Raw genomic sequence first — 21,685 nt, forward strand, 5'->3', positions numbered from 1 at the left:
TGGGATAGGGAGCCCTTGCCTAATGCTCTTTGTTTCCACCATCAGTGTATAGAGGCTTTTCACTCTTCTAATTGGTGTTTGTCTTTTTGTTTTCTGGTGCTATGTTTTTTGGTTTTTTTTTAATCAAGAAAGTGAGTCTATAGAGAAAGCTGTGAAGATGAGGATTTTCAAAGGCACAAATAGTTTCTTACAAGCTGGAGTCTGACAACTCTTAGTGAAAATTGGATGCTTCACTTCCTTTATGGAATTGTAGAATAATTGGAGTTGGAAGAAATCTTTAAAGATAACTAGTACAGCCCCTGACATGGATAGGGACATCTTCCACTAGACCAGGTTTCTCAAAGCCCCATCCAGCCTGGCTTCAAACACTTTCAGAGACGAGACATCCACAACTTCTTTGGGCAATCTGTTCCAGTGTCTTACAATCCTTATTAAAAAAAATATATTCTTCATGTCTTTTCTAAATCTACCCTTCTTCACTTTAAAACCATTCCCCCTTGGCATATCACTACATATCCTTGTAAAAATTCTTTGATTTTCTTTTATGTCCCTTAATATATTGAAAGGCTGTCAATAAGGTCTACCTGTCCAGAACCTTCTCTGCTCCAAGCTGACCAACAACCTTTTGTGACAGGAGAGGAGCTCCAGCCCCTAACTATTTTCATGGCCCTTCTCTGTGCCTGTTTCAACAGGTCCACATCCTTATTTTGTTGGGGAACCCAGAGCTGGATGTAGTACTGCAGGTGGGGTCTCATCAGAGCAGAGTACAGGGGACAATTCCTTCCCTCAGTCTGTGGGCCAGGTTTGATTGGACAGAACAAATGAGCTATTGTTGCTTTCTGAATTCCCAGCTGTATATTTATGTATATTTAAAATTCTATCACCTTCCCAAACCAGACATCAGCCAGACCTCTAAAGACTTGGAAAACAGGAAATCAAAATTCCTGCTCCACTTCAATTTTTGTGGGGCAAATTGCTGAGTGATAATGAGGCTGGCCCAAGATAAATACCTCTCTCAGGCTACAGATTTAAATCATGCAGGCATTACCAGACAGCTTTCTACTAAGAAAACTGTAATGTATGCTATGGCATTTATTAATAAGATGACTGGGGGCTGGTATTTCATTTATTGTTTGCCTTGAACAGAATGAATTTAGGTTGCTGTGTGGAACTTGTTTCACACAGACAAAAGCTGCAATCAATGAGGGGTGGAGAAGCGTGCAATCCCATCTTTTCAGATGTAGAAGTGCATTTTACAATTATGAATTGTTCCTTTTTTAAAATAAGAATTATATTAAGCTGCTTTTGAATATTTAAATAACGTGTACATTTTATGGGAGCAGAGATGATATTTTAGTGTCAGGGAGCTTTATATAAAATGATTTTCTAATGAGTCCTAATCTAGTTTAGACTTTTCTACAAAACCTTTTTTTTTAATGCTGATTTCAGTATCATGCCCCCATCCAGGCAAATGGAATTTTGTTGATTTATCACATCACCCTAAAATGAGGGGAAATTGTTGCTTATTGGGATGCTTCAGCATTTTTCCTGTTGCATTTCTTGATTATACTGTTGTCATAATCCAAATTCTGGATGGTGGTCTGCTTCTGTGTTGACCCTCAGGGTTGTCACTAGAAATCTCACTTAGCTTTGTGTTCATATTTCTGGCTTTTGTGCAGTGTAAACATCCTCAACCCTTGGTCCATAACTTGCTTAAGATGAAGTGCAATGATGTAGTACTTGGCCAATCCTCTGTTGCCTCTCCTGACATCATTACCTTTTAGGTGCAGTGTAGTCACAGTGCTTGGGCCAAACTATTCTTTCTTTTACATCTTTCAAGTAAACTGCTTCGTATAAGTAACATTTTTAAAAGCATTAATTTTTTTTTTTACTTTACAGAAGGAGACTGGAAGATAACAGTAGTCACTGGGGATTTTGAAACAGCTGGCACAACAGCAACAGTATTCCTTTATGCTTATGGAGAAAACAAAGCTTCTGGTCCAATTATTTTGGGATCTGGGAAACAGCAGCTGTTTAATCCCAACAGTAAAGATACATTTAAGGTACAGTATGGCTGTTACATAAACGCTGGAGAATTCAAAACAAATGCAAAGTAGCTTTTCTCAAAACTAGATAATAGAGGTAATAAAAAAGACTCAAAGGAATATATAAGGATGATTAAGTATTTCTGAGGGAGCAGCTGACTTTTATGGCTCTGAGTTTTGAATCAGGAAATGTGTTCACAACTGCCTGGGACAAACATGCCTCTCAGAATCTGCTTCATACTTGCATCTTCTTGATGTGCTAGATTAGAGTAGATGTTTGTTTGAAGAAGTAAAAGAACTTTTTGGCATTTATGTAGTACGGTAGTCTTGGTTATGGTTTGTGTTGCACATCCATCTTTGGAAGGGTCCACTGTAAATTCTTCCACAAACTTCCTCAGACTTTCACTGGAGCCCACTCCTGTGTGAACTTTTCATTGGAGAAAGTAAGAAGGAAAGGGGGAGAAGGGTGGCCAGAAACTAGAGGTAAATCACACAGACCAAGTTTACTCATGTGATTTAAACTAGCGTTGTCCTGTTCCTCCAAGCAAATGGAGATATTTCTCTCTGCTGACAAAAAGTCTCTGAGATGTGCTTCAGAAAGATGACATTTCTCAGGACTTCTGCAAGATCCTGTAATTCCTGCCATTTTCTCTACTTCATGCAGTTACTTGGTCAGGACTGCAACTGTTGCAGTAGTTAAATCTGAAGTGATATGTCACTTAGGTTTAAATAATTTATGCATAATAAGCACATGATGGGGAATCAGTGACAGATGGGACAGAAAGCATCTTTTAATACTAAAATCAACCAGACAGAAACTTTCTAGCATAGTTTTTAAAAAGGAAGAGTTTACTGATAAAGGGTGCTGGAAGAGATCAGCATAATATAATGGAAACAAATAAAACACAGTCATGCCTCACAAAAACAATCGAAATATCATACAGTTTCAAAATCCCTGTAGGCACACTTCAAAATCCCTGTAGGCACACTTACAACCATAAGAAATCACAAAGAAATGGCCCACAAAAAAAGAATGAGACCAAACTATACTGGCTTGTCTTAATAAAAAACCAAGAATAGTAGTCTGATAGAAAACCCGGTTAACTGTTTAGTTAGTTGGATACCTAAAAGTATACAATGAATATTCAGTAAAGTTAAAAATAATGGAAAAAGAAAGTTAATAAAACTTGAGTAAATCAGCTGGTGCTCCTTTATACCCTCCTGAGATTTCATTCTAGAACTTAATTTTAGTGTTGCTTCTATTGCTTTATAAAGCAAGTGTAACTTCATTAACCTGAGCTATCTCTGATTAAGGTTTGTGTAAATGAAATTAAAGCCTGGCCAAAGTCCATTGTAATGCAGGTATAATATAACAAGGCTATTACCCTCAGAGATTTCCATATGATGGCAGTACATGGAATTCATTGAAGGTAATTTACAGTTGTGTGATGGGGACTATTCTCGTTTCTGACTGGAGTCCTGGGTTCTAGGTTTCCTCAAGACAGTCATATGTACTCTGCACAGCATTTCTCTTGTGGCTTAGCAATTTTTCCCACCAGATGGGTATGTCAAGGATAAACAATATGGGAGCAGGGAAAAAACAGAATTAAATCTGATGGATTTCCTTTTCTGCTCTGAACTGTCCCTGTGTGTTCAAAGAAAATACTTCTGAGCTGTGGATTTCTGCTTCTGTTACTATTCAGGCAGAGTTTTTAGGGCATCATTTTTCTGTTGAGAGTCATTCCTTCTCCAGTAGAGGAATATCAATTTACCATAAGTTACAGCTTTCATCACAACTCTGATCTGTTTCCTGCATCTTCCTCTGGTGTCATCACAGTCCCTGAGTATTTCTCAGTATTTCAAAAATACTGATTTTGGCAGAATGCTGGGTTGCTCAAGACACTGGAGCTTTAATTGTCTTGTAAATTGTATTCTCTGGAGCCCAGTATTCTGCATCATCGTTCTTTGAAACATGCCGAATTATCTCTTATGACTGTACACACTGTTTGATAAAGAAATTCTTTTAAAAATATTCTTTTAATGTTTGGTCATGCTAAATATTCCCTTCTGTGTCAAAGAGAACTAAGCATAAGACTGTAAGCCTATTATCTTCTGTAAAAACCAGCTGCAATCTCTCAATTTTTATTACTTCCATACATAATAATAATTCCATACCTTTGGGTACAAGTTCTGCTGTTCTAGTAATAATGAAGTCAGTAAAAACACTGACTGGTTCAGTAGATCTGCTTTCAAAATATTGCTTACCTTGGTGATAGTGGCAGCACCTAGTGTTTCCCTAACAAGACTTTTTCCATTATTTGTTTTGTGAATTTGCTTCATAATCATCTCTTCCATCTCTTTAGGGTGGTGTTGGTCTTAAGAATCTCAACACATTGTCAATTAAAAAAACCCCAAAACTCACTGAATTAAACTACTAGAAGTGCTGGAATTTTTCCTATGAAATCTTCAAAATCTTGAGTTTAACCTTAGAGTATATTTTGGGGTTGGTGGCTGTCTTTGTAAGGAAGGTAGCTGTTCCATGTTTGCAAGTACAGAACATGAAGTATGCATGATATTTTAGGAGCATTGAAAACTGAAATCCAGCCCTGGTGTGATTTTTGCTGCATGAGCTCATTTTTCTAACTTTTAAAGCTGGTGCCACATCCATTTACATGATTTAGAGTTTGTTCATCCACATAAACAATCCTTTATACATTCTATGGTCTAGGGCAAATACCAGAAAATAATATAGGGAGATGAAAAGCAGGGCTCATATAATAATTGAAGAGATACTTAATACCATAAAACTTAATAAATAGTGCTCCTATGATGAGACTTTTAAAGTGTTAAATACAGCCATTTTCCTTCCACTTTACTTCTTTTGTTAAGAGTTGTGTTCATCAGATATGTCTTCATGCTGTACTGCATCTCAAGAACATGCTACACTTAGAACTAGATCTGTTATTTTTCATTTTGGTTTCCTCCCGTTTAAATAAAATTATCAGTCATTTAAAATAACATATACATGAATAATTAAAAGTCCTTTCTTTAGAATCAGCACTACAGACTCTAAGAATCTGTTGTGTTTCACTGACTTGTTCGTTCCTGTACTCTGGACCCATAGTCATTCTTTCTTCAGTCAAAACTGAGATCTCCAAAGTAAAATGAGAAGCAGTGAGAAGAAAACTAAATGTTGCAAAAATAGGTTGAAACAAATCCATTTTCATGCTTTTGCTCATGATGTTCAAATAAAAGAGCCTGAAATGAGCTCAGTTAGAATGCTTCCAGAGTGGGAAGATTGCAAGAGAGAACATAACCGCTGATATAGTTATCCACACTCTTAGCCATGGGACTGACAATGCCTGAAAGCTGGACATTGCTTGTGTCCTACTATTTTCCAGCTGTCCCTGCTTTCCATAACGACCATTTAAGTCCAGAAACAGTTGAATGAAACTTAGAGAAGCCCAGGCTTTAGTCAGATCTGCTTAAGGCAGCATAAAACTTTCATACCCATGGCTGTTACTCCACTTGAAACTGTCACTGTCTGTGAAATGCACAGGATAACAAGATGGACCTCATCCCTTACTGAGATAAAGGGGAGAAGTATGTAAAATTATCTTCATCAGCTACAGGCTGTGCATTAAACAAAATTTAGCTTGTTCCAAGAAACAACGCAGGATTGTAAAGAGCTCACAAAAAATCTTGGAGAAAAATACGGCTCATCTCTTCTTTAAGAATTGGAAGTGGGGAATGTGGTGTTACTTGTTCAGTAATTAGGCAGTATGTACAGCAGTACCAAGTCTGTGTATATACATAAATATATGAATATTTGTACTTGCTGTTGGCATAATTTGATTAACCCACAGTAAAAATGAAGTTCTTCCAGAGCTTGAGTGAACTGGAAAAGAAAGCATTTTAACAGTCACTGTGCAATGAGCAGTATTTGTTTAAGCAATGTATTTTTATGACCAAAGCAAGTATGAAGTAGGAAAAAATAATGCTGGTCTTTGTGTGGCCTTTAATCCTATTCCTTATTTGTCTATATCCACCCTTTTTCGTGGCACTGTTAAATTTCTGTGTGAGCACCTGTGACATATTCTAATTTTTGAGTTAGTGTGTAACTGTGCCAAGTTTTCTGGGCACAATTAACAAAGTGGTTGAATTCAGACATCTGGAAAAAGCAATCAGCATGGGTGGACCCTTTGTACTGTACTGGTATAATAGTCATTGCATTTTTGGCAACAATTATTAGCTGCATGTTCACAATTAAAAAATATCATCTACTTCCACAGATTTCTCTATTACATTCTGATGCTGTAGAAGTTAAACTAATGCAATCAATGATTTTTCTTTCTTTTGGGAATCCAACTGCTGTACATGACTTCTCTGAAATTCTGTTAATGAAGTGGCCTTACATGAAATTAATAATTGTCTGTCAAGCACATTCTCTGGTGGGTGTGTTAGACATTAGGATTTTGGTGCAGCTGCCTCTGAAGTGTTGATTTATCCAAATGATTTTCATGCTAGCCTGAGTTTATCTCAAAGAGACTGCAGGATACTCTCTGCACAACAGGAAAGCAGTGATATTATTTTGCTTATTCTAGTAAATAAAAGAGAAGACGAGTAATCACAGATATGTTTTCCATCCTCTTATTGAAGTATCCTTCCACTGAACCTTTTCTTGTTCATACAAGGAACTTCACTTTTCACTTAGTTAAACATCTTAAGTACATGAAGATAGGTCATACCAACTCCATTCAAAATATCACAGGTATGCTAGGGACCAAAAAGTGTATTTGCATAGCTCATTTAGAAATGGAATTAAAATTTAGTCCTTGCATTCTCTTTAGATAGAACTTCTTGCTGATAAACCTGGATTTCAATTATGCTTAGAGACAAATGGTAAAAGATGAACTTTGTTAAGCTTCAATTTCAAAAAGTAAGACCAAGTTGTCTAACACATGATTTAATGAAAATGTTCCCATTGCCTATGGTAAGAAGATTACTTAGTCCTATAAATAGTAGCAATGAGCAAAGTATATAGGTGTATTGTTTAGCAGGTCAGTCTAGTTAAGTGCTTGCAAAAATTTAGAATATGACTAAATCAAATATGCTGTGTGTGAAAACATGACCCTTTTGAAAGAGGTGGACAGATTTTTCAATAATTTGTACTGGTACTTGTGCCATGAAATATGATGCATTGGTATTATTGCCTGTAACAGTGAAGAAAAATGCTACAAAGACAATAGAATGACCACTATCATTGTAGTCACAATGATATTTTTAAACCTATTAGGTGCTGGCAGTCTGTCACATAAGCAAGGTCTGTATGAGGCCTGTCCCCTTGAGTATTTATTACAGGACTTAAACTGGTTAATGCAGCAGGAGTTCCACAATCAACCAATAAGTTAACTGTAGATGATGACTCAGGTGTTTTGCAAAATCTTTTCCTGGGAAGAGGCTAGTATTTGTAGAAGATTTATCTAACATCCCTAAGAAGATCACCATACCTGATGTTTGTGGTGTCTAGATCCCTTTACCTCGATCTGTGTTTCCATGTCCTTGTTTGTCACCTCTGCAGTTTAGATTTTATGTTCTATAGGTGGCTGCTGTAAGCCACATCATAATGGAATTTGAATTTCACTCCATGTAGAAAGCGAAAGGAGACGACCCATCCTTTGATCAGCATCAAACTCCGATTTATTGATCCAAAATGCAGGTTTTTATAACCATGTTAATTAAGCTCATATATATTGCAAAACCCGAGCTCACCATAGGCCACAGATCAAACACCAACCCCTCCTTTTGTTTTCAATACCTGTGGTTTGTTTATTGAAACCAAGATTTATTTTCTCACCCTGTTATGAAAGTTCTCAAGGCCTCCATGTTTGTCAAGTTTTGCTTTCCCAAAACTTATCCAAGGACAAGATATTTACTTGTTATTAAAAACAACCTGAGAACTTCTGCTGTTTACATAAACGTGCCTGAGAACTTTTGTTGTTTACAGAAACAGGCTGTGAGAATTTGCTTCTCACAGCTGCCTTTTACTTTTCCATCAGCTGTATATGATTATGGCATGTCTGAACAAAACTCTATAAGCCATTTCTGAGCTAAATTCTCCAACAACTCCATGTCCTAACTATTGCACCATTACAATTCATAATTTTTGACATCTCAATTGAATTTTAGAGACGTAGCAACTAACACAAAATGAACTTAACATTTTAGAAAAAAATATAGAATTTCAGAGTTGTGCCTTTTTCTGAGGATCTCAAAATTTATGAAGAGAGATTTGCTATGTCCCTGTAAAAGACATGTAAATGTTTTCCTTGTATAGTTAAGAAAGTGGAGCAAAATGGGTTTGTGAATTTTGTAATTTCTCAGGAAGCCTAAAGCAAATCCGGGAATAAAATAGCTGCCTGATTTTCAGAGCGATGCTTTAGTCCTGGAACTCATCCTTTCCCCTTTGGACATTTATTTGCAGGCCTATCAGAATGGCTGTTTCCATATAAAAAGGAATGTTACTTTTGCAGTTTTAGTGCTGGAACATCATTGAGCAGCTAGACTGCAGCTTTTGTAAGCACATTGTTAACAAGGGCTACAAAGTCAACTTTGTCCTACAACTTTTTACGGAACATTCTGGCTGTGAAAGTAGATTTCTAAATGCCAGGTTGTGTTCAAGTCATGCAGAAGTTCAAGGCAATTTATTCAACACAGAGAAGGAAGAAGCAAGCTCAAGACACTGTTTATGTTGTCAAAAGAATATCGTTAGCTCTGCTGTGTTATGAGAATATTTTCCTCTGCATTTCACTGCAAGAGCAAATTCTGACATACATTTGATGGGATTCTAATTGACAAAAAATAACATGTTAGCAAGTCAATACCACTGAGAAACCAATGTGGTATCTGAGCTGACATCAAGATGAATTGTTCCAAGCACCAAATATGCAATTGGTACGGAAAGTAAATTTCTAATTGTATTATATGTCTTCCAGAACATCATATACAATTGATTTCCCCTCTGCCATTGCCTAATTTCCACCTAAGAATAAACATGACTGTTTTCCCCCGAGGTCACTAATAAACAATTATTCAGAAAAATAATATTATGCAAAAATTATAAGCATATTGCTAAGCCTGTTATCAAATGGGCAGTGTTCTGTGTTTTGATTTTTGAGACTTTTCAGGCTCAGAAATATGCCATTACCTGTAAGTCCAGCATAGTTTACCATACAAAAACCTTTTATTTTGTAAGTCAAGTATGCTTGATGCTGTTTCTCCCTTTAGCTGAAAGCAAGGAAATGTATTTGACTTGAAACTTTGGGCAAATTCCCCTTTAGCATGTGGTCATAACTTTCTTACTTTGGTTATGTCTTAACTGCTTTTAGAGTGTGAATATTAGGGAGGGCTAGGAAATATAAAAAGACACAAGGACATACATATTTACAGATGCTGAACAGGAATTCAACAAATCTAATTGAACTAGTTGCAACTAGATAAATCTCCTGGAGAAACCTAAAGGTCCGACAGAACTTTCTGTTCTCTACCTTGAAACTTCATTTGATTAGGTTTGATGGATTGCTCTCTTGCTTATCCAGTAGCAGGAAGCCCCTGCATGCTGATATGGTGATGAATGGCCTTCATAATTTCCCTCTCTTTTTTCAAATTGCAAATTTTTTTCTTTTTCTTTCCTTTCTCCCCACCATTTTTTTGGTCATTTCCCCTACATGTGCTTTTTTTGGTGATATTTTCTCTGGTTGCATCAGTGGTCTGCCAAAAATCATCTACTATGCAGCTGGCAGGGTAAGGGAGGTGATTCTGTCCCTCTATTCTGCTCTTGTGGCACCCCAGCTCTAGGGCCTCAGCACAAGAAGGAAATGGATCTGCTGGAGCACAGCAGGAGGAGAAGGACCAGAAGGACATGTTCATGGTCTTTGCATGGGAATTCACCCGGAAACATATCTCACATCTTAGATCTCCTCCTGGAACAACAACAAAAAAATCCACTTCAGCATAATTAGTCAATATATATAATTCACTATAATTTTAAAAGTTTGAGCTTCACTTTTGATACAACTCCTATAATGCATACTATAACTCATATATATATTTATAATAGAGATGCAAGATTTGCTTTATCAATGTTTCAGTTTGCTTCATAGCCAAATGACTGATTAGCTGCTTCAGAAATTGAAAGGGCCTCTTTAATAGAGTTTCCTGGTCCTGACCAAGAATCATGGTAATGATTATTGTATACCATAATCTGTGATGGCTGTGATGCTTCTCTTTCAACAGGGATTAAGCCAGAATTTAATCATGGACATAAGATCACAAGGTATCAGTGTTTTATTCAGAAAATTTCCCTTTAACACTTCTGCACCACAAATAGCAGCCAGTGCCTGGATCTCAGGAGAGCACTGCCTTGTTGTCCACCAATGCCATACTCTACTCAGTTTGCAATAAAGATTGAGAGTTCTAATATAATTTTATATTTATTTTCAAGGTAACCTTAGCAGTCCCTTGCCCACTGCAGAAGTCTCTGTTTTGCATCTGGGTGGCATTTGTTAGGGCAACTTAGCCCATGTCCTGGCTACATTTTTTGGCAAGTGTCAGAGTGCTTTTTTTATCTGTTGTAATTTCACTGTGACTAATAAGGCTATATCTTTGAGGTACATAGTTTTATTGTATTAATGCTATAATTGTATCTTCAGCTGGCACATCTTCCTTTAACATACTGTTTTAATATAGCAGAACCTACTATAATGGTCATAAGTATGACTCTATTCAGACTTTTTACTACTAGCATACATGTCATGCCCTCAGCCTGTGAGACTTAGTTGTGCCAGGCTTGCCTCAGGGAGGTTTGTTTCCTTTTTTCCTTTTTGTTTTGATGTGAAATAGTACAAAATTGCTATAATAGTAAAGGAAACAGCTCTTTTTTGTTCTTTTTTACTTGGTGATGTTTTTCCCAATTACCATGACCTTTCAAACACAACACTGATAAAAAAAAAAGTTAAAAAAAAAAGGTTGAAATGGTTAACCCTGCTTTTGTGCTTTGATTCCTGCCATCAGAATTGCCCAAAATACTTCTGCAACCCAAAACACAGCGGCTCTTATTTCAAGGCTGCAGTATTCAATGAGACATAGCCATGTTTTATTGTTTAAATTTGCTGCAGTGTGGCATCAGCACTTACAGAAACAGTTAACCCTGGCACCAGAGCACAAAAAAACAGGAGTCAATGAGAAAAGTAGCAGACTGATAAGCAGTAGGAATAGATAATAGGGCTCTGCTGATGGTAACTGTATGGACTTGTATGATTTGGTGTAGCAATGACTGAACTTAGTTCTGCTTGTTAAAGGATTTGTCTAGCAAGAGAGATTTACATTGTAATACTAGAAAATGGATTCCTTGAAGAGGTCTGGAAACAGACTGGATTCTCTGAGCCCTTTACTCACTTTAAATAATGCAGTACTGAAGTCAATAAAATTACACTTGCAGACTACTCCACACATTTTCTCTCTGTCTCTGGCATTCATTGTATATTAAGGCTTAGTTTTCTAACAAAACTCATTACTCTTGACTATGTTAGCTGCACATTTAGCTTGCATGCCCAGTATAAGAAGGATGGCTAAAGACAACAGTATAACTTGATATTAAAATCTGGATTCTTTTTTTAACTTTTTTTTTTTTACAGATTAATCTCAGAGGTCTTGGGCAGCTGTATAAAATCCGCATTGGCCACGACAACTCTGGAAATGATCCCAGCTGGTACCTGGAGGAAGTCAGGCTTGAAAGAGCAGTCCCTGTGTCTGCTGAAGAGATTTGTCTCCCCATACAGAGCTGGCTTTCTGAAGACAAGGGTGAAGGTGACACGTGGAAAGAAGTGGCAATAAGAAACCCTGCAGAGGAGCTTTTGCCATGTACGTGCTCAGTATTTTAGCTCATGTGTTCACTGACCATATCCTGTGAGTATATGACAGATTTTTGTGTTTCCTTCAGAGCAACAAAAGCCCTCCTGCCCAAAAGCCAGTGTAACCATGAAACAATCTCTTCCAGACACATTCTAGCTCCAGAAGAGGGAAGTGATCCTTTAACCCCACGCCTTTCCTTCTCAAAATCAGAATAATAGCTGATGGCCAGGGCATCTTACCCCATAAAATATTTGATTTCTCAGAGTGTTTGATTTCATACAGTATTTGATTTCATACATCACTGGTAAGTACTGCTCTTTAGAGAAAGACATCTGGCAGGAAATCAAGGTATGTAATGTCATGTGATATCCAGCTCCTTTTAGCAAGTTTGAGATCATCCTTTCTTGTCCTGCATGAAACATACTTTACAAGAAATCCATTATCTGAATCATCATCTGAATCCATGATCTGAAATCAAGGTATGTAATGTCATGTGATATCCAGCTCCTTTTAGCAACTCTGAGATCATCCTTTCTTGTCCTGCATGAAACACACTTTACAAGAAATCCATGGTTGGAATCATCACACACATGTTTTTCAAATCAGATTTGAGCCACAGCCATTCACACAGAAATTGTTAGCTGCAGGGTGACCCTTTGGAACTTCAAAGTTTATGACAGCTTTGATGCACTTTGTTCCATTTAAGTGAAGTGGGAAACAGCCCATCATATAAAGTTATTATTTAAAAAGTCCTGGGCCTTTAGAGAAGAATATGGATTCAGTATAATCACTATGTGTGGTTTTTTTAAATAGATTCTCTTGACATGAATAGAATGACAACAATGCAGCTGATGGCCAATAATGTCTGACAGTGATAAGTCTTACATAGATAGGTGATACCATTTAGTAATTGGGTTCAAGCTGATGCAGTGAATTTTGCAAGGTGTCTGGGATTCAACATAAAAGAAATTGTCATGCATTTAATGACAATCAAATCATTTCATAAGAAAATACCACAGAAGTGAAAACCCTTAAGTCAAAAGAATATAGTTCTCTGAAAAAAAATTTGAAGAATATGATATGTGAATGTTTTATTGCAGAGGACAGAAGATGTTGAAAAACATGTATGAACCAGCTCACATTTCTACTTTGCTCTTTTTTGCTTTTTTTTCTTTTCTTCAGAGTAGTTATTAACTTCAATAAGAGATTTCAAAAAGTGGGACTGATCAGGATGAGCCAAGTTTTATGATCATTGACATGTACCACAGTACCATATGCCACTCACAGTAACATATATGTCATTTACTGGTGTAATAAAAAAACAATGCAGAAGCCAATTAATTTGTACAAACAATAATTTCAGCATTAATAGTTCAAATCTGCATTATGCAGTTTGAAAAACATATTTATAGAAAGGCACTAATATTCTAGTCAGTACACTCTATATTTATATATTTATATATGAAAAATCAAATAATTTCTATCAAATGCTAGAAATAGCTTTAAAACAGCCCATTTATATTGTCTTTAATCATTGTATTACTGCATATTTCCTTGTATTTGCAGGAAAATTATTAAAATATATGTTTCAAGTGTGTAAGAAAAGATACATTTCCAAAAGAACTTGGAAATTTCTCGAAAATTTAAGTTTTACTAATTAGTTATTGATTTTAGGAACATTTAAATTGAACATCAATACAAACTCAGCAAGGAGGCCAAAGGATTTCCTATTTATTTTCTCAAGAACAAGAAAATGAAACACTATCCATTTTCATTTCCCCTTTAAAAGCTAATTGCTTACAAGCACTGAGCAAACCACATCTAGTCACTTTCTCCAGCAGAAGAAATTACATGCTGGTAATTACTTAATGAGGATTTGATATGATTTAGGAGTTTGTATTCTGTACTTTCAATTTAATCTGTGATCTTCTAGTGATAACAGATTTGCTTAAGTATAAAAGTCATGTGCTAGAAACTTTAAACAAAGCAAAAAATGTAAACTAAGCACAGAAGGCATTGGTCTGGTAATTGCTGTTCTTAAACACTTTCCTCATTGCTCAGCTTCTCTCTCAGAAGAAATGGTAATTTCTCCTTGGTTTTTTTCTCCCTTTCCCCAGCTGAAGTTTTCTATGCAACCAATATGGACCCAAATCCTTGGAACAATTTTTTGACTCCTTGGCTTTCTTTTTTTTCCTAGCATCTTTTCTTAAGATCTGAATTTATTTCCTGGATCTGTTAGCTTTTCTTTACCTCCCTCTCCGAACTTGCTTCTTTTCCATTCAGATTTCTGATCTTGGCAGCCTTTCTTAGTTTTTCTCACTGCTCCTCAGCCACTTAAAAAAACTGACACTAATCTGGTCTCCTACTCCAAGTATTGATTTCAGTTCTTTGTCAATCTCTCCATCACACCAGTCTCAACTTACTTTCTTAACTCAGATTTCTTGTCCCTCCAATGCAGGTCTGGCTTTCTCTCTGCTTTTCTTATTTTTTCCACATTGCCAAAGCTTCTGGGTCCATGGCTACTTTTTCTCTTCCTATTACATCTTCCCTTTTGCTTTTCCAGCCCTGGGATCTAGAAAGCACCAGATCTGTCTTTGAAATTGTCTCTGAATTTAGCATTCTGTTGTACTGTGTGATTCCTGGAGGTTTCCTCCGACCTGCTTTGGTTTTTTGGGTTCTTGGGTTTTTTTCCTCTGATTCTTCTATGCAGTTGGTGCCTTTTTTTTTCCTTTCTAGCAGTTCCAGTTACCCAAATTTTACAAGTATCGGATTTTTTAACTGTTGCTCTTTAGATATGGTTTTATTCCCTTGTTACACTGTGATGCACAAAATAAAAGTTATTCAAATATTTTCTAAGTGATAGCCATTGGAAATTAGTAATCATGCCCTGAGCTGGGTAAATCTTAAAATATATCACTCAATGACAATAAGATAGAAGACTTTGAATGTTTTTGACTTAGCTTTATAGCACAGGAATATTAGGGGAATCAGACCAGAGGTGGCAGCTCAGTGACGCTGCCACAGCTGCATGGCCCCAGGTCCAACAGCAGCCAGGCTCAGCACACTCCCAGCCAGCACCCCAGAGAGCACAGGTGTGTACCACACATCAAGGCAGCTGCACAGGTACAGAGCAGGCACAGAGCAGCTGCACAAACACAGCACCAGCAACTCCATCCTGCCCTCCTCTCTGGCTGAGCAGGACAGACGTCCAACAGTGGGACTGTGTATGAGTATAGATGTGTACAAGGTAGATCAAACAGCTGGGCTCACACACTCTGTCTAATCCCCAGTTGCTCCTGGATCCCAGTCTCTTCAGTTGCTGGCAAATGGACATATGAGCCCCTGAGGCTGCAGCCCTGCTCCAGCCTCTGGTACAGGCCATTTCCCTCACGCCCAGCCCAGCAGGTTTCATCCCTGCAGATACCCACACCCCAGGGTGTCTCTGGCAGCTGAGCAGGACTCACCTGGTCCCTCCAACACTCAGCTGCTCATGTGGTCTTTTGCCACAGACATATTTTATAAAAAGTCCTTTTGCTGGGATTTTTTCTCCTGAGATGCTGAGAGGTCTCAGAAATGAAATGTAAACAATGCAAACAATAATTATCTGCTGCTGTGGAATGCACCAGGTGCATCTTTGATTTGTCTCATGTGGTTGTTTTACATTAATGGCCAATCACAGTCCAGCTGTCTCGGACTCTCTGGTCAGTCACAAGATTTTATTATCACTCCATTTCCTTTCTATTCCTTTCAAGCCTTCTGATGAAATCCTTTCTTCTATTCTTTTATTATAGTTTTAATATATCATTTCCTTTCAATATAATATATATCATAAAATAATAAAGCAGCTTTCTGAAACATGGAGTCAAGATTCTCATCTCTTCCCTCGTCCTGGGACCCCTGCAAACACCACCACAGTCTTGCTCTCAGGGACATGGGCTCTGACCCCTGATTCCACTCCACTCACTGGCAGTTTTATTCCCTTCAGTCTCTCCAGTTGCTGCCATGCACGACTCCAAGTCCAGTTGTTGGTACTTGTACTCCCTACCCACACGTGCACACACACAGAGAACAGATGTGATCTATTTTCTAACACCACTTCCTCCCCAGGTCACCTAAATCCATCTATTTCCTTGACTTTAATTCCTCTCCTAAATGTCTTATAAGTCTTCTGCAATGACAAAATCACAGAATCACAGAATCACAGAATTTTCAAGACTGGAAGAGACCTATAAGATCATCTAGTCCAGCCGATGTTCTTACTGTTCAACTAGATCATGGCAGCAAGTGCCACATCCAGTCTTTTTTTAAATTCTTCAAGGGATGATGCCTCTACCACCTCACTGGGTAAATGATTCCAGTTTCTGACCACTCTTTCTGTGAAGTATTTCCTTCTTACTTCTAACTTACATCTAGCTTGACGCAACTTGAGACTGTGTCCTCTTGTTCTATCCGTTGTCGCCCGGAGAAAGAGGCCGACCCCCAGCTCACTACAGCCACCCTTCAGGAAGTTGTAGAGAGTGATGAGGTCACCCCTTAGTCTCCTTTTCTCCAGGCTGAACAACCCCAGCTCCCTCAGTCGCTCTTCATATGGCTTGTGTTCCAAGCCCCTTATTAGTTTCGTTGCTCTCCTCTGGACACGCTCAAGTAACTCAACGTCCCTCTTAAAGTGAGGGGCCCAGAACTGGATACAGTACTCCAAGTGAGGCCTCACCAGTGCCGAGTACAGGGGAAGAATGACCTCTCTGTTCCTGCTGGCCACTCCATTTCTGATACTGGCCAGGATGCCATTGGCCCTCTTGGCTACCTGGGCACATTGCTGGCTCATATTCAATCGACTGTCAACCAGCACCCCCAGGTCCCTTTCCACCTGGGCACTATCCAGCCACTCCATCCCCAGCTTGTATCGGTACAGGGGATTGTTATGGCCGAAGTGCAATACTCGGCACTTGGACTTATTGAAGTTCATCCCATTTGATTCTGTCCATATGTCCAGCCGTTCCAAGTCTCTCTGCAGAGCCCTACACCCCTCTAGTTGATCTACACTCATACCCAATTTGGTATCATCAGCGAAACTACTAATAAAAGACTCTAAGCCCTCATCCATATCGTCAATAAAAATATTGAACAAAACTGGTCCCAACACAGAACCCTGAGGGACACCACTGGTGACTGGTCGCCAGCTGGATGTGACACCATTCACCAGCACTCTTTGGGCCCGGCCATCCAGCCAGTTTTGAACCCAGCTAAGGGTATTCCTATCCAGACCACGGCCAGCTAGCTTGTGTAGGAGTATGCTATGGGAAACAGTGTCGAAGGCCTTTCTGAAATCCAGAAAAATAACATCTACAGCCTTCCCTGCATCCACTAGCCGGGTTACCTGATCATAAAAAGTGATCAGGTTAGTTAGACATGATCTACCCCTCCTAAATCCGTGCTGGCTAGGTCTGATACCCTGGCCATCCTGCAAGTCTTGCATGATGGCACGTAATATGAACTGTTCCATTATTTTGCCAGGTATAGATGTCAGACTGACTGGTCTATAATTGCCAGGATCATCCTTTGCGCCCTTTTTGTGAATAGGTATCACATTGGCCAGCTTCCAGTCATCCGGAATCTCACCAGTAATCCACGACTGTTGGTAAATGATAGAGAGTGGCTTTGCAATCTCACTTGCCAACTCTCTCATCACCCTGGGGTGGATCCCGTCTGGTCCCATAGATTTGTGAATGTCCAGGCATTTCAATAGTTCTATAACTGCCTCTTCCTGGATAATGTGGGGACCATTCTGTTCCCTAAAACCATCTACCAGTCCAGACGGACGGGAGTCTTGAGGGCAAGTTATCTTCTCGTTAAAAACCGAGGTAAAATAGCCATTGAACACTTCTGCCTTCTCCTCGTCTGTAAATACTAAATTACCACCTGTGTCCATTAAGGAACAAAGGCTGGTCTTACCTTTTTTCCTACTATTAATATATTTATAAAAACGTTTTTTGTTGTCCTTAACAGCAGTCGCTATCCTGAGTTCAAACTGGGCTTTGGCCTCCCTAATTTTTTTCCTGCATACTCTAGCAGCCCTCTTGAATACATCCTTGGAGACCTGACCCTTTTTCCAACTCTGATACGTCCTCTTTTTATTCCTAAGCTCTTCCAAGATCTCCTTACCCAGCCAGGCTGGACGTTTGGCCCGTTGACTGATCTTTCGGGATACAGGAATGGTTTGTTCCTGCGCCTTCAAGATCTCTGCCTTGAAGTAATCCCACCCTTCCTGAACTCCTTTATTTTTAAGGGCGGCTTCCCAAGGGACACTCTGAATTAATCTCTTAAACAGGCCAAAGTCCGCCCTCTGGAAGTCCAATGTACGAGTTTTACTCGTGCTCCTCCTAATATCGCCAAATATTGAAAACTCTATTATTTCATGATCACTCTGCCCTAAACGACCTCCAACCATCACATCCCCCACCAGCCCATCCCTGTTTGTAAATAACAAATCTAATGTAGTCCCTTCCCTGGTGGGTTGATCTACCAGCTGTAACAAAAAGTTATCTTCCATAGTTTCTAAGAATTTTCTTGATTGCCTCTTTACTGCTGTGTTAAATTCCCAGCAGATATCTGGTAGATTAAAGTCACCAACAAGAACAAGGGTTGATGCTCTTGAAACGTTGCACAACTGCTTATAGAGTAAATCGTCTACTTCTTCTTCTTGATCAGGTGGACGATAACAGACTCCCAATATGATGTCGGCGTAGTTGGCCTTCCCCTTGATTCTTATCCATAAACATTCGACCTCTTCTTCCTTTGTTTCAATTTCAATGGCATCGAAGGTTTGCTTAACATAAAGAGCTACGCCACCTCCTCTTCTTCCTTTTCTATCTCTCCTGAAGAGTCTGTATCCAGCCAATGTAGTATTCCAGTTATATGAGTCATCCCACCACGTTTCCATGATGGCAACTACATCATAACTTTGCAGTTGTACCATGGCCTCCAGCTCTTCTTGTTTATTGCCCAAACTGCGTGCATTTGTATACATGCACTTCATCTGGGCAACTGAGTTCACCCCTATCTTACGTTTACAATTCTTGGGGCTGCTTCCAGTTAGCTCAGCTGGTTCCCATTCCCCCTTCAAGCTTAGTTTAAAGCTCGCTCAATGAGGTCTGCCAGTTCATGAGCTAAAATCCTTTTGCCCTTAATGGAGAGGTGTACTCCATCTGATTCCAGCAGAGAAGATGCTGTAAAAGTTTCGCCATGGTCATAAAATCCAAAATTATGTCGATGACACCAACCCTTAAGCCACTTGTTAATGATACGAATTTTCCTATTTCTTCCATCTTTATCTTCCACCACCAAAGGGACTGAGCTTCTCCTTCTCTTCTGCCCTATATTGCATCTGACACACTTGGGGCATCAAACCCTTTAAGTATGAGAGATACTCCAAATTGTCTTTTCATGGTGGGTTTTGTGCCCAGGCTGAGACTCCTGGGATAGCCCTGCAGGGGTTGGCAGAGTGTTCCCTTTCCCTAAGTCTCTAGGGGTTCTCACCCGCCCTTGTGCACCTGTGCTTGTGAAGATGGGCTGATGGTCCTTGTGATGGGTTTGGGAGAAGCCAGAGGAGAGTGTTACCTGGACTGTCCCCTGTCTGTATTCCTCTGTACATGTGCAGACTTTTATCACAGATCCTAACACAAGGTTGTCTTCAGATATGGCTGAACTTTTGTTCCAAAGGGGTACCTGATGCAAGAGGTTTTGAATTCTCTTACTGTTATGGTTATGTGAACATAAATGTCAAATGAATATAAGTGGGGAAACATGTCCTGTTCTTGTTCACATACTCAAGGGTATAACTGTACTGAAATGAGATAAAAGACAAATACTGAGACTGAGGTGGGAAAAATTCCAGCTCCGAAGATTTGGCATTCTTTTCCACTTGGAGAAGTGTGCATGTAAATACAGAAAGGTCAGAAGGTGGCCTCTGACTGAAATAGTGCAAAAGATGACCAAAGCAAATAGTAATAACACAAGTGTTATCTCTACAAAAATTTTATCCCTGTTTTATCACTCAGGAAGCACCAACTACATAAGTAAATAGTCAAGTTTCTTTATTGTACAATTCATTAGCAAGTGTGTTTTTCAAAGCTGGTAATTTTCTTGCATGTCTTGAAGAATATATATATTTTTAGACTATTGCTCCAAATATTACTAGTGGAGATTAGAGAGCAGTTAGTGGAGATTAGAGTGAGAACTATAATTCTAACTGAAATGTCCTAACCTGATATTGTTTTTGTATTTGTGTCCTTTAAATTAATATATGCACCACTTCTGAGGAAGATAGTCCCTCTTAACCAGTATCAGCCATTAAGAATTTGTTCTCTTTTAGCCTTAATGCTTCACTAACCTGTATCTTTGCCCTTCTGTCATTGCAAAATTCCAAACACTCTTTATGAAAGCCAGGTGGTGACAAAAACAGAGATTCAACCTTGCTGTTTGACAGATTGAGCTAAAATGACCATTTCATTCAAGTGGGCATGTCATATGGAAAAAAGGCAGAACCTGGAGCAATACTGTGCAAAACTGTTCTGGGACCTTGGTATGCCAGCATAAAGAGAGGACTGAAGAGAAGCAGTTGGACAATTTTAATGTTGTGTGTCATTTAACATCTCTCCAGGTTTTGTGCTCTTTGGCCAGTTTGTCTGTTTACACTGGCAGCCTGGTGGGAGTGAATTTGCTCAGTGAAGCACTCAGTGCTAAAATCCCACTTAGTTAAGTGCCCTATGTGCTCTTTATGGGAGTCTAGAGGGAAGTTACTTCAGGCTTGTTCTAGTCTGTTCCCCAAGACTGACTGCCAGTTTGTGTCAAGATTGTTGTCAATGTGTTCCTGGAATGTATTAGCTGGTGTAGTTTCATCCAAAAAGGACCTAGTTCTTTGCTCTAAAACCAGTCCATGCTGCACACCAGAAAGAGGGAAGTAGAGCCAGCCAGGGGATTCAGCAGTGTGATAAGCAAACCAGTGTCATTAGGCACAGACAGCTGTGGATCTTCAATTCATTTGCTCTTAGCCAGAATTCTCAAATAATTACTTTTAGTGGAATTATTTTCAAAAAAGCTGACGCTAGGACAGCAGTTTGTACCAAAAGAAAGAGACCAGTATTTCTGCTATGAAAACTTTCATTTTCAGATTCTCAACAATAAATTCTTCCTTAATTCTATTAAGATTGTTTTCTTCTCCCAGAACATATCAACATATTAACTTAGTCTTTAGTGGAGGTATTTGTTTACTGTTTATATTTTCCAAGGGCAAGTATCATACATCATTGAGTTCCGTACATTACTTCTTCCAAAGGAATTGGTAATTACATACTGTGCCTGCAAACTGGGACCAAACTATCTCTTGTCATTGGTGAAGGCTCAGGTATATATCAATTTTCTGTACTGGAAACCCTGATTCAGGTGCCCAGAATGGGAAATCTGGAAAAAAGGGTTCTCTAACTCATGTTCTATTGCCCTTAGTATGCCCTTAGGTTACCTCTTCACAACCAGGAAAACTTCCTTTCTCCTTCTGTTTTGTCCAAAGTACTTCACTCCTTATGTTATCAATAGATGCCAGAAGCTGGAGTTGGGATTTAAAAAACTCCTGAAGCCTCATGATAGTATCTCAAGAAATAGCATTTTTATAGGCTGAGCAACAAGAAATTTGGTACTAGTACACTTGACTGCTCATATGACTCTACAGTACT

General features: G+C 38.8%; 1 protein-coding gene across 1 annotated transcript in view; it reads left to right on the forward strand.

Moving 5' to 3' along the window:
- Window positions 1-21,685, forward strand: part of LOC132079350 (lipoxygenase homology domain-containing protein 1-like) — a 116,605-nt gene that overhangs the window by 2,320 nt on the left and 92,600 nt on the right. The window contains 2 exon segments of the mRNA XM_059481884.1: window positions 1,900-2,063; window positions 11,741-11,966. Coding sequence (XP_059337867.1) covers window positions 1,900-2,063; window positions 11,741-11,966 — 390 coding nt within the window.

The sequence above is a fragment of the Ammospiza nelsoni genome, chromosome 1, assembly GCF_027579445.1.
Source record: "Ammospiza nelsoni isolate bAmmNel1 chromosome 1, bAmmNel1.pri, whole genome shotgun sequence".
Classification (NCBI taxonomy): domain Eukaryota; kingdom Metazoa; phylum Chordata; class Aves; order Passeriformes; family Passerellidae; genus Ammospiza; species Ammospiza nelsoni.